Below are 15461 nucleotides of genomic sequence, written 5' to 3'. Positions count from 1 at the left end.
TCCGTTTAACTCAATAAAAACGCGTAAAGCCGCTTAAAATCAACACAAAACAAAGGGAAAACTACTAAACTCTGGTCAGCCTGGCTGCCTTTTTATGATCATCAGCGTTAAAATCTTGTTTTGTTGTTGTTAACATAAAGTTTGCAGGTATTTTTATTTTTTTCCACGATGCAAAAATGAGTTTATCTCTTTCTAACAGGCAAAATAAAAAATCCCAATTTCCGTCGCCCTGAAGCTTCAAATTCAGCATTTTATTCACTCAAGCAAGAGTTTGCTATGCCTTTATTTTGGGTTGCTGGTCTGAATATTCCCGTATTGGGCGAATTTATTATTATTATTATTATTATTATTATTATTATTATTATTATTATTATTATTATTATTATTATCTTCAGGCTCACATTTTACTGAGTCCACTGTGCCTCGGCTGAGCGAATTCCGACACAGTCTCTTCCCATTTCGCTGAGCTCCTGTATTTTGTCTGTTATCACCTAACTATTTACAAAGGAGGCTTCCGACTTGGCAATGATGAAGTGAGCCGGTATCGATGGCATCATATCAGATTAAAAAAAAAAAAAAAAAACTGCCGGGAGGAATACATCATGTGGGTGATGGTTTACAATATTTTGACAGCGATCAATGCAAAATAAATCAACCAATTCGATTTATATCTATCTATCTTTCTATCTATCTATCTATCTATCTATCTATCTATCTATCTATCTATCTATCTATCTATCTATCTATCTATCTATCTATCTAGGAGGGGTTTATTTATGCTCCCTGCCTCCCATGGAGAAACATCCAAAACAAATAGGCCTAATCCTCTAACTGCTTTATCCCATTAGAACCCCGCTGCTGCTTTCACGCTTAATTCACTGACTCCAGTGTAAATTAAACTCTATCCGGTCGCTATCGCACCAGCTTCCAGCAAAACACATCTTGAGTCGCTGCACATTAAAGTTGAACCTCGATAAGCTGAGAACCAACAAAGCGAGACTGAAGGCGGGAGGTGGAGAGGTCAAGTCCAACTCCAGCCTGAAATGCCACGTGTGTATGCTTCTCATTTTTACTGACTGCAAGGGTGCTGTTTCTGCGAGTCTGTGTCGTGTATATCCAGGTGTGTCTGACACGAAACTAATTGAATGTGATGGCTTTTGGGGAAAAATGTGTGCACACAGGGGCTGGACACTCCTCAAAAGTCAAAAGTGCATCTGCATTCTGACTGGTTTCCATCTCTGCGCCTCTCAGATAAATAATTGCTTGGATTAAAACATATTCTCGTTATATTCTGCTTTTTTCTTCTTTCTTTCTTTCTTTCTTTCTTTCTTTCTTTCTTTCTTTCTTTCTTTCTTTCTTTTCTTTTCTTTTCTTTTCTTTTTCTTTTTTACTCACTAAACGTTCAAAGCATCTGAGAAAGAAGTCAGATGTGTGGGTTACTTGATATTTATTTTTGTCTCCATATTTCTTTTTTTAAAGAAAACTGCATTTTGGATCTGAACCCTCGCACAAAGCACTCATCAGATTTGGAGCTGTTATTGCTCCTCGTGCTCCACGCAAACTCTCGAGAAATCTAAGTATGCGCACGCCGGCACATACGCGTAATTTACTGGAAAAGTGGCGCTCTTTAAAGACGGGACACTGCGGTGACGTTGGAGTCGAATCCAAATGACTGACAAGGTCTTATTGAAATAAAACATCGAGTGTAGAGCGCGCGCACTTTTTTTTCTTACAGTGATGCAGGGGAGGCGTGGATCTCGCTCACTTTTGACATTCTCGCAGCAGTAGTAGCTTCTCCTCAAGGCAGGACTCAGATGACACCACCCCGCCAGCGATCGGAGGAGAAACTCCGCTCTCTCGCTTCTAAGCGGATGAACTATGCTTTGACACCAGGACGCGTTTAGGGGTTCGTCACGCAAATCGGAGCATCGCCAGGCTTTTTGGCGTCTTCACTGTAATCGTGGGAAAACCTTCATAAGAACCCACGGAGAGCCAGTGGCGGAATGTGAGAAACCACCCCCAAATTTTAGCGCATGTTCCTCTCCGTTGTGCACAGCCTTCTCCTGCTTTCTGCGCGGTTGGAAAGCGGGGGAAAAGGAGGAGGAGGGACGGCTTTTAACGACTCGATCTCTTGCCTATGGACGACGGCGGTCCCCTCTCTCCAAAGGCAAATGCTTTCAGTATTGCCTCTCTGATTTCGGCTGCAGAGCAAACAGGAAACGCAGCGTTTGAAAAACACGGCACCGGCCTCGACAAGTCAGACCTGCATAACCACAGTTCCTTTAAAATGCACTACAGCACTGTCACCCGGGAAATGGAAGGTAATTGTGTTTGCTGATGTAGCATGTGTACGTCTCACCCGAAATTCTCCCCCTAGCAACTTTGGGTTTGCCTGATTCTCCGACGTTTTTGAAATGCGCAAAACCGCGCATGAGTGCGTTGTTTTGGAAAGTATGGAAGGAAATTACAGCTTTGTTTTCTTTTTTAAGTGTCACAGAGTTGAGCCACTGTGAAAAAAAAATTCTGCAGATTTTAATCGCCGTGTTCACCATCACTGAGGAGAAGTCTGGAAACAAAACAGTCAGAATGTGGGTAGCGTGGGGGGGGTTCAAACGTGCCAAAATCCCAAAGTGGTGTACCAAGAAACAACTTTAATTCGTGGACAGAATCACATACATTCAGCATGAAGACAAGAGGAGGAGGGTTTACACGGGCGCCCCGTGCGTAATGGTAAAAACAGACTATAATAATCATACCCAGCTTGGAGGGGGGTGGGGGGCTGTATATCCATCCCATGCGTCTATTTGTCCATCAGGAGAGGGCTGCAGTCACCTGCTGCCTGTTTGTTTGTTCATGCAAATCAATGTGTGTTTACCTTGTAGAGCGTTTGCACTCCCCTCTGCCTGGCACATCCTCCATTGTTTGTTAACGGGGGTGATGTGGGCGATATCCTTATCCAAAAGTTAAATGGGTGCCGGAAAAGCCATTAAAAAGGGGCGCACTTCTCTGTCAATCAGTCTGGTTGCAAGGCGAAGAAAAGGCACATTACCTGCAGTTCCTTATCTAAATAGAAATAAGAACCGGTTTTATCGCAAAGGGGAGGCCCTCTGCGTCAGATAAGAGAGGAGACTGGTGTGCAGTGTTAACACACTGCAGCAGCGCACAACAGAGGCCGCTCACAGCGCGATCGATCACGAGCGAAAACCAATTCATGCGCACTCCGAGTTAGTTTCCTCGAATAGTTCGGAGATTCTACGGGACCCGCACCGCTTTTTGGGGAAAACTTTTCTTTTCTTTGCTTTTCGGAGGTCTCCTATTTTAGATCAGGCAGCCCGTAGTATGCTGGCAGTGGATGAAACCTCAGGGACTGCCGAACAGCCGAGACGGAAACTTTTTAAACCGAAACGAGTGCGTTCGTGCTTGACGCTTTCCTCTGGGGATCGCTGAATCCTGCTTCTGTTTTTCACTCTCTGTGTTATAATCGACTTGAAGTGAAAGGCATATTTAGTAAAATCTAGTTTTCTGGGATGATTTCAGCCATATCCAGTCCGTGGCTGACGCAGCTGTCCCATTTTTGCGATGTTGCAGCCTTCACGACGAGCAGCCTGAGCAGCCTCAACACGCCGGGGGGCTACCACCTCTCTCCCTCCCCCGGGGACCCCTACAGTCAGCATGAGTCCCATTTCGAGCCCTGCCCGGCCGCCCAACACAACTACAACTATCCGGGATCCAACCAGGGCCAGGCCCCGTCGAACGACAACGGGACCGCCAATTGCTCCTCATCGTCCTCAAGCTCTACGCCGAACAGCAAAACTATAGTGAAGAAGAACCCGAAAGTTGCCAACATTAACGTTCAGTTGGAGATGAAAGCTTTATGGGATGAATTTAACCAGCTAGGCACGGAGATGATCGTCACCAAGGCCGGCAGGTGAGTACCCATTACACACAGGCCAGAGGCGCTGGAGTTATTTTTCTCCTCATGCAGACTCGAAAAATAATATAGGACAGAATACTTTAATATATACTGAAACATCTGAGCAAAGAACCAAACCGGGAAAGGATAAGCAACTATTTTTTCTGCGAATGTCTGTGCAGATTAGCAACTGTAAGTATAGACTAGAAAATAAAGTTATATAATGTAATAAAAACAATTTCATTAAGAAAATACTCCATACTTTTTCACTCTTGCTATTTAGTCATATATATATAATTTCCTACTTTAAATAACGTCATGGGCTCAGGCAGCTGACGCAAAACATCACTTTGTGCCATGCACATGAAGGCCTGTGATGTTTTTTAAATAATATTCAGCGGACTTTTCACACATGTCTCTGTCCATCAAATCATACTGCTTTAGAAAATGTATTTTTTTTCTCGCTTCGGTTTTTTAAAACAAACAACACGTTTTAAGCTTCTGGAGATGTTTTAAAAACAAGGTCAAATACAAGGAGGCTTGTATTTGTGTGTGTGTGTGTGTGTGTGTGTGTGTGTGTGTGTGTGTGTGTGTGTGTGTGTGTGTGTGTGTGTGTGTGTGTGTGTGTGTGTGTGTGTGTGTGCCGGCTGTAAACACCATCATCCAGTTGCGTTTTATAGATCTAATAAGGATAAGTGTGACTCTCCTGGGCTTCTTCGCCCTCATCCTGCCCCAATTTTACGCACTGCTGTTATAAAAAAAAACATTGTGGTCTTTAATTTATGAGTCTTTACATGTAGGATCAGATCCTACAAGCCGATTACAGTGGTTTCTTTTCTTTTCTTCTCTTTTTTTCTTCGATTTCAAAATTATGGAAGCGCCGCTCCACGCGCTCAGTTTTGGTTGCATTTAATGGACTAAAATCTATTGGATTTGGTTATTAATAAAACACAATATGATCATTTATTGAAATGTGCTGAAAAAACACGTCATTCTTCTTGTCTCTTTAGGCAAAACACATTTCTCCTGACCTCTGACCCCTAGGAAGAGCCGATAGTGTTCCACATTAACATTCATCGTGCTAACCATGCTTCCTATTTTATTAAAAAAAAAACACATCTATGTAAAGTGGCATGACATAATTGCTCAAATCCTAAAAGTGTGGGTTGAGTTTCCACGCCGTGCACTGCGTGACAGGAGAAAGGAGATCTGCAGCACAGCACTTTAAAAGCTCCTTCAGCCTCACCTAGCCACAACACTGACGTTAATTGAGCGTTGATTTTAGGATCCCTTTCACTGTCTCGGCGGATTACTCAACTTTCGGCTCATGTTCTTGGAGGATATGGATCTCTCTTACATAGTAACCCGTGTAGTGCATGGGGAGAAAACAAGCGCCACAGTGCAGGGGGCAGAGCGTAGACTAAAACGCAGAGCAAAACACACAAAAGGGATTCGGCCTATTTTCTGCTGTCAACTGAGAAAATGATTGTTAAGAAAATAACATAATCAGTGGATCAGTATGCAGGAGTGTTCTTGTTGTTGCTTGCAGATTCAATTTATATATACATATATTTATTTATTTATTTTTCCTATAGTCAAGATGATGGAAAGTTCAAAAACTCTAAACCGTACTCTGTAAAAAGCACGTGACGCTTATGAGCACGTGTGTATTCACATGTGATTAGATCTTCATGTTTCTGGAATTCATCAAAAAACCAGGAGAGAAGTTACAGCCAGAAGTTACAACAGCGCAGCTAAATGGCAACAAACGCAAAGTTCCGTTGAGATGAGGGAGACTTTTTATCCGGTTACGCACGGGCTAAATCACGTCATTTCCAAGAGCTTAAAAACCTTGTTGTAGCCTCGAGCTCGGGCAAAAATAAGCTCGAGCAACATTTCTTTCTGCAAACTGCACACTTTAAAAAAAAACACACACACACACTTGTTCATAATCATTTGTTTTCTTACACTAACTCACCGTCCACACACACACACACATTGATGATTGGTTTTAGAAAAATAGCGCGTAAAGCATTAAAAGCCGCTTTAAAGCTGCTGCTTTTTAACAGTCGCCCCGTGTTTTTCTTCCTCTGTCAGGAGAATGTTTCCAACTTTCCAAGTGAAAATATTTGGGATGGATCCCATGGCAGACTACATGCTCCTGATGGACTTCCTGCCTGTAGATGACAAACGTTACAGGTAACTTTTCATGTGTCTTCAGACAAGTAAAACACCGCTTTCAGTCAGGGCGGGACAGGAAAACATTGTGCTTGTCTTGGTTTTTTAAGACCCACCCTGGGGTACCGAGCAAAATGAGCATAAAAACTTGGAAAACACAACTTAAGAACTTAACAATGAGACACATCCTTTTCAACAATTATCCACGTTATACTGCAAACATGTTGGTGACTAAATACTGACATTAACGATCAATTAAGTGTCTTATTTTTCCCTTTATCTTAAAGCGTTTGGTAGCGTTATGTAGCGTCGTTACTCTTCATACACGCCAACACATGCATAGACACTTTGCATGCCTAAGCGAGCAACTTCTAACCTTGGGTCTTAATTTCCTTTTATGGCCCTCATAGGTATGCTTTCCACAGCTCGTCGTGGCTGGTGGCAGGCAAAGCTGATCCCGCCACACCGGGCAGGGTCCATTACCACCCAGACTCTCCGGCCAAAGGCGCACAGTGGATGAAGCAGATCGTCTCATTTGATAAACTAAAGTTAACTAACAACCTTCTGGATGACAACGGACATGTGAGTACAAAACTGGAATTAAATGAGTGCTCAAGAGGCCCAAGCTTGGCCAGAAAAATCACACAGCGAGCGGGTACTTTGTCCTCATGAGTTCTCGTTAAATGATAAAGTGTTCTTCCCCCTAAGAAAATCATTTAAGAAAAATATAAAACCATTTATTTGATTACAGTGATAGTATAGATGATGGCCTGTTTGATTAATTAGAGAGCATAATTTAACATAAAATCACATTTCCACATTAAGCGGTCAAAATACAAAAAAATCAAAAGAATTGTTGTATTTATGTATTTATTTTAAATCCCGGTAATAATAATAATAATAATAATAATAATAATAATAATAATAATACAGAGAGATACATTTTCTTCCCCTAAAACTGATCGATATAAGTTATTTTGTAGTAGTTAAAAAAACGATATTTTCTCTAAAACTTTGATTTTGCCAAACGCTTATTTTCTGTCCTCAAACACGGCACCGCACACGAGGCTTTCCTCCAAAAATCCCTGAAAGGAAGTGGAGTATTTCACCACTGGAAATCATTTCAAACCCTTCCACCACCCTTCCTTGTCTTTGCATTAGATGTAAAATCAGGAGAGTTTGGGGGACTTAAGCAAATAGTGAAAAACAATGATCTGTAACAGATCGAGTGTCCCGAGGATTCACCAGAAAGTTAGTTTTCTTCTGTTATTGCCTAATCGGTGTTTAAATGAGAGCCATTCACATGATATATTCTCAGTCGGCCCTTAAATATTTACAATATTACTGTTTAGCTAGAACTGTATCTGCATGCCAACGGATTTTAAGGGGAGACCCAGGCTCCCTCGGGGTATTGTGTTATTTAGATTACCAAATTTGCTCATACAATCGTGGAGATGGCCGACGCGGTAAAAACGTTTCATAGATCGAACCCGGGTCTCATTTGGTCTTGACCACGTTTTACCTTATTCCAGTGCAATTTAAATTAACATTGTCGATTATTTATTTAATTATTCATTAAATCTCTCGTCAGTGATCATTTTCAATCGCATGTTTTGTTTTGGGTTTTTTCTGAAGCATGCGATCAAAGATGATCTTTTTGTACACTTTAAGTCGACGGTCCTTGAGCAGGCTTGCTTTGCTTTTTTTTACAGATCATTCTGAACTCCATGCACCGCTACCAGCCCAGGTTTCATGTGGTTTATGTGGATCCCCGGAAGGACAGCGAGAAATACGCAGAGGAGAATTACAAAACCTTTGTTTTTGAGGAAACCCGCTTCACAGCGGTCACAGCGTACCAGAACCACAGGGTAAGCGACTTTTATGACCCTCCATCTAAATTCAAATACGGTCTGTCGTGCAAGAGAAGCCAGCAACTAAACGCACACAGAAACCGTGTGTTGTTCAAACATGATGCGCGCAGTGCAGTTATGGCATGAATAACGTATCAGCACAGAGAGGTAATGTAAGCGTGTTACGTTAAACCGAATTCAGTAACTAAAGACTTTAAAATGTGTATTTTTAACTACTGTTTAATCGAGGCTGTCTTATGCGTTTGCGTAAAAAAATAAAAAATAATTCCGCTTTTTTCGCCCAAATGTTGCCTCTGCTCTGTGAGCTCAGCTTGCACCCCATCCCCGCGTGCTCCCTACTCTGTTTTCCATCAGTCCCCGTGTCTGTTTAGATTCAAACATCAGTGCGCTCATCGCTTATTTGGAGCGACTCATAACGACGATAGAAGGAACCTGGCTTCAGTTTTCCTTTCAGCTATTTACACCGAATCCAAGTGTGTGGGAGCCGCTGCGTGACGGTGATTAATAGACCCGTTAGCTCACGGAGATAGGACACGGACTAAAAACAAGCCGCTTCTGTTTTGATGCTGAATGTTTATGGCAAATGGTAAATAAATTACTTTTACGCACGAAGGCGCTCTGCGTCTTTTCGTAAGGATTCTTACTTCCATATAAAATGTAAATTGAGCTAAAATAAAAAAAAATGCACATACATTTAACATGAAATATAATAAAATTATATGATGATGATCATTATGATAAGAAAGCTATTAAAGTGATATTAAAAATAATAACTGACTCTTTTCTTACCCCACATGCAAACCTGTCTGTATATGACATTATATGGGTGTAAATGCTATAGAAGAGCACAATTACATACAACAATAATAATAATAGTAATAAAAGTAATGATAATAATAAATGAAATATACATGATACTGTAGCCATCAAACCTGCATTTAAGACAGCTGTGTGTGTTATTATGACAGAGTGTTCTGTGTATTACACCTGACTTTCGCTGCTATCCTTTCTAATAAGTAAATGCTGTGATGTAAGCGGGAAAGGCGTTGTGTTTAGCGTTATGACTGATTTTATGCTGCCCTTTACTTTCAGATCACACAGCTGAAGATAGCCAGTAACCCCTTTGCAAAGGGCTTCAGGGACTGTGACCCAGAGGACTGGTGAGCTTTCCAATTAAATATATTAGGCCACCATTTTATTGGCATGTTTCCACATGATTGTAAAAAAATTGCACTGCAGAGCAGGCCAGGGCCAGAAAGCTTTTGCAAAATAGTTTAGTTGCTTGTTTAATGTCTCACATGGGGCAGATGGGGTGGAACTTGCCACAGGAAAGAACACAAGGTGATGTAAATTTCAGAAATTACTGGATATTGTTTGAAGCTCAGCCAAGTGTGATTTTCTGTCACTAACAGATCATCAGACACTGGCATTAGAGACAAGGTAGCAAAACTCCACCCAAATACTTTACTCAGACAACTTCAACAAATGGAAATACTGCTTCCATGTCTGGAAATGACTCAGATCACTTCATTTTTTAAAACCAGCAATGAGAAATTGCACAGAACTATAGAGGATTGTTTTTATTATTTAACAAAAACATAATCTGAGTAATGTACGGCTGTTCCACATTTGTATTCTGTGTACATTTCATCCACGAGATTAAAATGTGGATCATTTTAATACATAATAAAGAAACTGTGCCTTTGACATTCATTAAATGAGTAACTGAATCCACTCTCCCTGCTCCAGGCCCAGGAATCACAGACCAGGCTCTCTGCCAATAATGAGTGCCTTTGCCAGAACAAGAAACCCAATGTCATCTCCCCCTCAGCAGAACGGCACAGAGAAAGGTCTGCAGCTCGCTCTTTGTTTCATTTCAAAACTCACGCCTGCTATCAAACATGAAATATAGTCCTGAAAATTCATTCAGCATTTCTAAATAACATCTTTTATTTCAGCTGTCAGTATACTTCACTTCTTCTTTCATTTTCTTTTTTTTTTCTTTCCCCACCTTATCCTTAACAGAAGCCCAGTGATGCATTTGCAGCATCAGGCCAGTGATGGCTTTTAATTAAACATCAAATATCAGCCAGTCAATGTCATCCACTGCAAACATAATAGGGGTTCTTATGTGGTTTTATAACAGACCGCAGCGTCATACCGCAGTAAAGCAGGCAATGGAAATTAGATTTCTTTGACATGACGATGACTGACGTATTTATTAGTTCTATAATAAGAATTAAATCAATTAAATGTTTATAAAAGTGGGAGCTTCCTATTAGCTTTAAATGGTACATTTCATCTGAGAGAAATATAAGCTGGGAAGCTGCTGTCTGGAATTTATTCTGCAACATTTCGACTGAAATGCAGAATTTTTTATTTAAACAATAATGTGACAGACTTCTGTGTACACTTCATAGTTACCTAAACATTGCTTACACTTGTAAAAAATGCACTTATTTATTAAGCATTATATGCAATCTCTTAACACCTACAAGTCAAAAACACTGAGTATTCAAAAACTTGTACCTGCAGTAATTTATTGTGCTTTTCAGTGCAGAAACTATGAAAATATTGTTAGTGGTGGGTATTTGCATGTTGGCTGACTGTTCTTGTCTCCTTACCTTCACAGAAGACAGTAGGCGGGAATATGAGCGAGACCCCAGCGGCACGCCTATACACGCAGACCCAGCTCACCAGCTGATGTCCCGGGTCCTCAGCCCCGCCCTGCCCGTCCCAGGAGGCCTGCACGCCGTCCCGATCACAAGCGGCCGGCCCAGCCCTCCCCACGACCTTCGGCCAGATCCCCACCCTCTACCCCCGGACACCCTGCACCACCACCCCTACAAGTACCCCACCACCTATGAACACTACCTGGGAGCCAAGACCAGGCCGTCACCCTACCCTTTACCTAGTATCAGAGGACACACATACCATCACCACATGAACCCTGCCACAACTAACATGTATTCAGCCACCAGCGGCCCCTCTAACTATGACTATGGGCCCAGATAATGACTGCTGTCCACCAGGGCTAACAGCAAGCAGCACTGTGGGAATGGAAACAGACAGGAAACACAATCCTGCCTGTCGATGGCTTAAGCAACCTGCAGGGTGCAATCACGGGCTGAAACTCCTTTCTGCTGGATAAACCCTGCTGTATTTATTTAAAGGAAATGCATCTTTGCGTCAACAATGGGCATCTGTTCTAGGCCCCTGAAGAGGTCTGCTTTGACCTTTGAACTGAAAATGGCAATAGGTCTACATCAGGCCACCTCCTACCTGAGCAGTGCAGACATTGAGCCAGCAAAGTGAGGACAGAGGAGAGACCTCAACTTAACACAGACTTTCATCACAGACTGGAATTGATTTTTTTTTTTTTGTGTGTTGGATGCACTTTTTGATTTGCCTTGTTTTTATTGCTTTCAAAAAAGCCATATGTTATATAGTCCATCAGCCTTTCTAGGTAGACGAGACGTTTGCATGTCATCAGAGAGAGAGGGTGTGCCGAAACACATTGAAATGTTTTTGTTTGAGGAAAAAAAAAACAAGAAAAAAACGTCAAGATTTGATTTTTGAAACACTCTTGAGCCGCTCTGAGAAGCTTGTACCATGGCACTGACTTGCAGCAATTCAAAGTAAATAAATGAAGCAGAATGACTGTTCTGTATCTATAAAATAAACATTAAATTCTTGTAATTCATAAAAACAGAGGTATTTGTGCCAGTCTTCCACTCACATGCTGAAGAGGGTTTCCTCTCTATCAGCATTGTTCAAGTTTCTCCAACCGGATTTGCCCTGTTGAAATAGGCCGCGGTGTCCCCTGCTGCTGTTTCAGTCACTGGCAGGCATGACTTGGAAGCTGTGTAAACATAAGAGCCCTTTATAGTTCAAAATGTTAAAATCTGCACCTGGATTCATAAAAACACACACTCATACACAAATGCATTCATCAACCACACATCTTATATCCTCAAGTAGAGTAAATCGGCTCTGTTCACATTACTGCAGTTTAGTAGTTTAATGCATTAAATTTATTGCAAGGCGGCAGTAAAAGTCTTTAAAATTAAAACCTTTTGGTACTATTGATACAACAAGATACAAATTGCATATGTATGACTCATAGACAATGAATTTTGAATGTCATGCTATTATGAAGTAATTTTCATGTTTTCAGGCACTTACTTATCAAAACATAGAAAATAAATTGTATGGGGCGCAAACAGGCCAAAACAAAAAACAAAACCCCCACATTTGTCGTTTTCCCGTCAAAAGGATATCATTGCTCATATATAATAGGACAGTGGGGCGATATTTTGAGAATGTGACCCTCCTCTTATCTGTGCGGTCATTTCCATCTCCTATTTGAAGCCCTCTGAAGAATGCTTTGTTGTCAAGGTTAATCTGTCTGAAATGGGGGAAATTCTGCTTTGGGATTTGTGCCTGTCACGATACAAAAGGAAACGTAAACTAATGATTCATTTCAATAATGTATTTTTTTCTCTCTCTCGAAGCCGGCCGTCATTTAGCAGAGGGGGATGCCCTTGGGCGCCTGGCCTGACTGTTTAATGGCTTGTAAAGGTGACAGAGGTTAAATAATGTTTCCACTCATTTAAACGCTAATTAGATGTATAATTGTTTTCGCTTGTTTGGGTGGGGACTAAAGTTTAAAGTTATTGCGTTTGCAACAAAGGTTTATACACAGGCCGCGCCAGCAAGGTTTCGTTAGAAACCTAATTAGGACCCGGATGTGTAATAGCTGCCCAACACTAGCAAAAGAAAAGCTGATTTGTTTCTTTAACAAACAAAAATACACATTCACTCAGCATGCTACTCTACCTATGTATGTGTATTATTTACATTCACAAGGTATAGTTTTAATTTTAGAAACGGTAGAGGCCTTTTTCGCGCGCGCGCGCGTGTGTGTGTGTGGTGTTGCATTACCCACCTAACGGTTTAACTGTTAAATTTCTTCCACATGGAGTCACAATGCATCACTAAAAACGATTTAAAAAAAAAAAATTTACGAAAAGCAAAGCAAATATGTTACCCGCATCAAAAAATAATTCACAAAATCTTTTAATTATTATTATTTATTTTATTTTCTTTCATGCGTGTCCAGTAGGGATAAGCAGCGGTCTGGAGGCGTAAAGCCATTCGGTGTGAGCTGAATCCGGCCGGCGGTTGTTGAAGACCAGCCAGGTAGTAGGAGTTTATTCCTTAGACTGCATATGTACCCCCGGGACACGTGATAAGGTTAGGCGAGGGTAACTAGTCGGTTAGAAAGGGTCAAAAGGGTATATTGGGACTAATTATAGGTTTCACAGCACAGAAGGCACATCAGTGACTGTGCTAATAGACGTGGTAGTGCGGTGAAACTAGTTTAAGTAACTCTGACCCCCAAGGTCAGTGACCACACACACAAAAAAACTTTGACAGTCACAAGACATTTATTAAATTTATCCTCATAAATAATATCAATAGAAATGTGATGTCCATAAAGATTTCAACTGCATCTAATTTATTTATGCATCCAATTTTTTTTAACTGAGTTTTAACAATGTCTTTACATTTTCAAACACATCTTAAAATACACTGTAAAAGAGTTTTCAGTTAATTCAGAATAAAGAGGTAATAAAGAACTTAAAAAATAAAATAAAAATACCACAAAAGTGTTTTATATTTCCATTTCTGCAGATATGGTACTAATAAAAATAGTACATAAAAACTTTCAAACCGACTTCTAAGAAAACCACTTAAAGTCAGCAAAAAGTATTTAAACTATCTAAACACTAACGACTGACAGTATACACAGGCTTTATACATATTAGTCTTTTATACAGTCTGCATGCAGCTGACTCCTTTTTGTTCTATTATAAAGGCCTATGAAGTTCTGAATAAGCATGTTAAGATACTGCTACTTTGTCTGCTTTTGGCTAGTTTAATCTATGAAAATGAATCAGAAAACCCAACTACATAAATAAAGTTGTAAAATAAATGTAGCAGAGTTCAGGTCAGTATTTATCTATGAAGTGCAACAGAGTGTAATGTAAGATGAAATGCTAAAGTAATAAAATGTCAACATTTCAGTCACAATACTGCTATTTTCTTCAGGCCTTCCCTATTTGTAGCTGTTTAATTTATACCAAACTGTGCACAACAATGAAAAGATTCTTTATATGCTGCGCGCTCAGACACAGTCCTTAGTGAATGGGTGTCCCTGGTATAATATATGCATCAGTCTAGACGTGACTTTGAAAGCCTCAGGCTGTGGAAAATTGGGGAAATTGCGCCTACTGGAGAAACTGTGATGAATTACACATCAGTATGAACTAAACATAATCAGTATGGTCGCAGCATTCAAAGATGTATTCACATACATATTGTGTGTTACATTTCCACTCATGCACATGAAATGGTACTGCCACGCTTTCAAAAGGTCTGGGCCATTTTAAAAGTCAATATTTCAGTGTCATTTGCACAAATCTACTTAAAGTGTGTAACCGTCGATGTGCCTCGATTCGTCATGCCAGCAGGGACAGGATGCAGAGGAGCTCCCACATTAAAAGAGCTAAGATGGACGATGCCGCCACCCGAAACATCATTTGACACTCAGCTGCATCTGGAACATCTGCTGTGACGGGCCCGTCGGGGCGGCGTTCGCTTCACCTCGGCGTGCGGAACCCTCCTGCGGCATGGGGACACTTATTGAAAGCGATCCAGGTAAACTAGCTGCAGTCCGCCACCTAAACAACAGAACACATGCTTTGCATATTTGTCCCTACGACGGCCTCTCAAACAGCGCGAGACCTGCTACGATTTATCCTATGTGTGATATTGCTGACGGACATTTTACGTGGAACATCAAAACAAATCCCCACCACACAGCGAGAGCCTAGATACATTTGTATTAATTCACATATGAAAAAACAAATAAAACCAACTTAGCCGTGAGGTAAAACATTGATCTTGGCTTGTGGGCAACGGGTTATTTTCTTTTGGACGCTCTTTTTCACAATGTCTAAATAATCAGTCTCAGTGTGACATCTGAGCTAGTAATATAATCCATGAAGGCTTAGGGAGAGACTGCATTGACTGCGCACACACACGTGCACCCTAACGGATTATGTCCCATCCCTAAACCAGGCTGACCTCTGACCTTAAGGGCCAAGGAAGACACATGTTAGGTGATAAGTGAAGCACAAGGCCTATTGTGCAGACAGTCTCTCTTCCCCGTTTATTGACTTCCTAAATGATCCATTATGGAGTGATTTACGAGGTTTACCGCCATACAGCCGGACACTTGTGAAGCTACTGGGTTGTTGTCTGCTCCGTTCAGCAGACATCTACACCAATAGGACCAAGCATTTGATTTATCAGAGAATGGACGGAAGCTTGCCTACATCACCTCCAGTGTTTGTTCAAAGCCAACAAAGGAGTTAGGAAGACATTATGAATGCAAGGTGTCACAGGAAGTGTAGGGACAAAACGTATACTCT

At 41.1% G+C, this 15461-nt stretch overlaps 1 protein-coding gene and 1 long non-coding RNA gene across 6 annotated transcripts in view; both read left to right on the top strand.

Moving 5' to 3' along the window:
* Positions 1–1719: 1719 nt before the first annotated feature.
* On the top strand, positions 1720–11661 carry tbx1 (T-box transcription factor 1). 2 transcript variants are annotated; one of them, XM_004567267.3, is made up of 8 exons: positions 1720–2321; positions 3538–3928; positions 6011–6112; positions 6502–6673; positions 7804–7959; positions 9055–9122; positions 9712–9812; positions 10595–11661. In XM_004567267.3, exons 1-8 carry the CDS (start codon positions 2138–2140, stop codon positions 10975–10977), a joined length of 1557 nt encoding a protein of 518 aa, XP_004567324.1. In that variant the 5' UTR covers positions 1720–2137; the 3' UTR covers positions 10978–11661. The 2 variants fall into 2 exon arrangements, with proteins under 2 accessions (XP_004567324.1, XP_004567325.1); XM_004567268.3 differs by having other exon boundaries at positions 1721–2321; positions 3589–3928.
* Positions 11662–12134: 473 nt separating this feature from the next.
* The window catches only part of LOC105941280 (uncharacterized), a 20116-nt gene continuing 16789 nt past the window's right edge, over positions 12135–15461 (top strand). For 3 of the 4 annotated variants that reach the window (XR_013101081.1, XR_013101079.1, XR_013101080.1), the window contains exons 1-2: positions 12135–13164; positions 14496–14685. This is a non-coding gene — a long non-coding RNA (uncharacterized LOC105941280). The remainder of the gene's footprint in view (positions 13165–14495; positions 14686–15461) is intronic. The other variant, XR_013101082.1, reaches the window with a different exon arrangement.

Source organism: Maylandia zebra, linkage group LG12, assembly GCF_041146795.1.
Source record: "Maylandia zebra isolate NMK-2024a linkage group LG12, Mzebra_GT3a, whole genome shotgun sequence".
Lineage (NCBI taxonomy): Eukaryota > Metazoa > Chordata > Actinopteri > Cichliformes > Cichlidae > Maylandia > Maylandia zebra.
The sequence above is the reverse complement of the archived record's forward strand: the minus strand, read 5'-3'. Positions and strand labels throughout refer to the sequence as shown.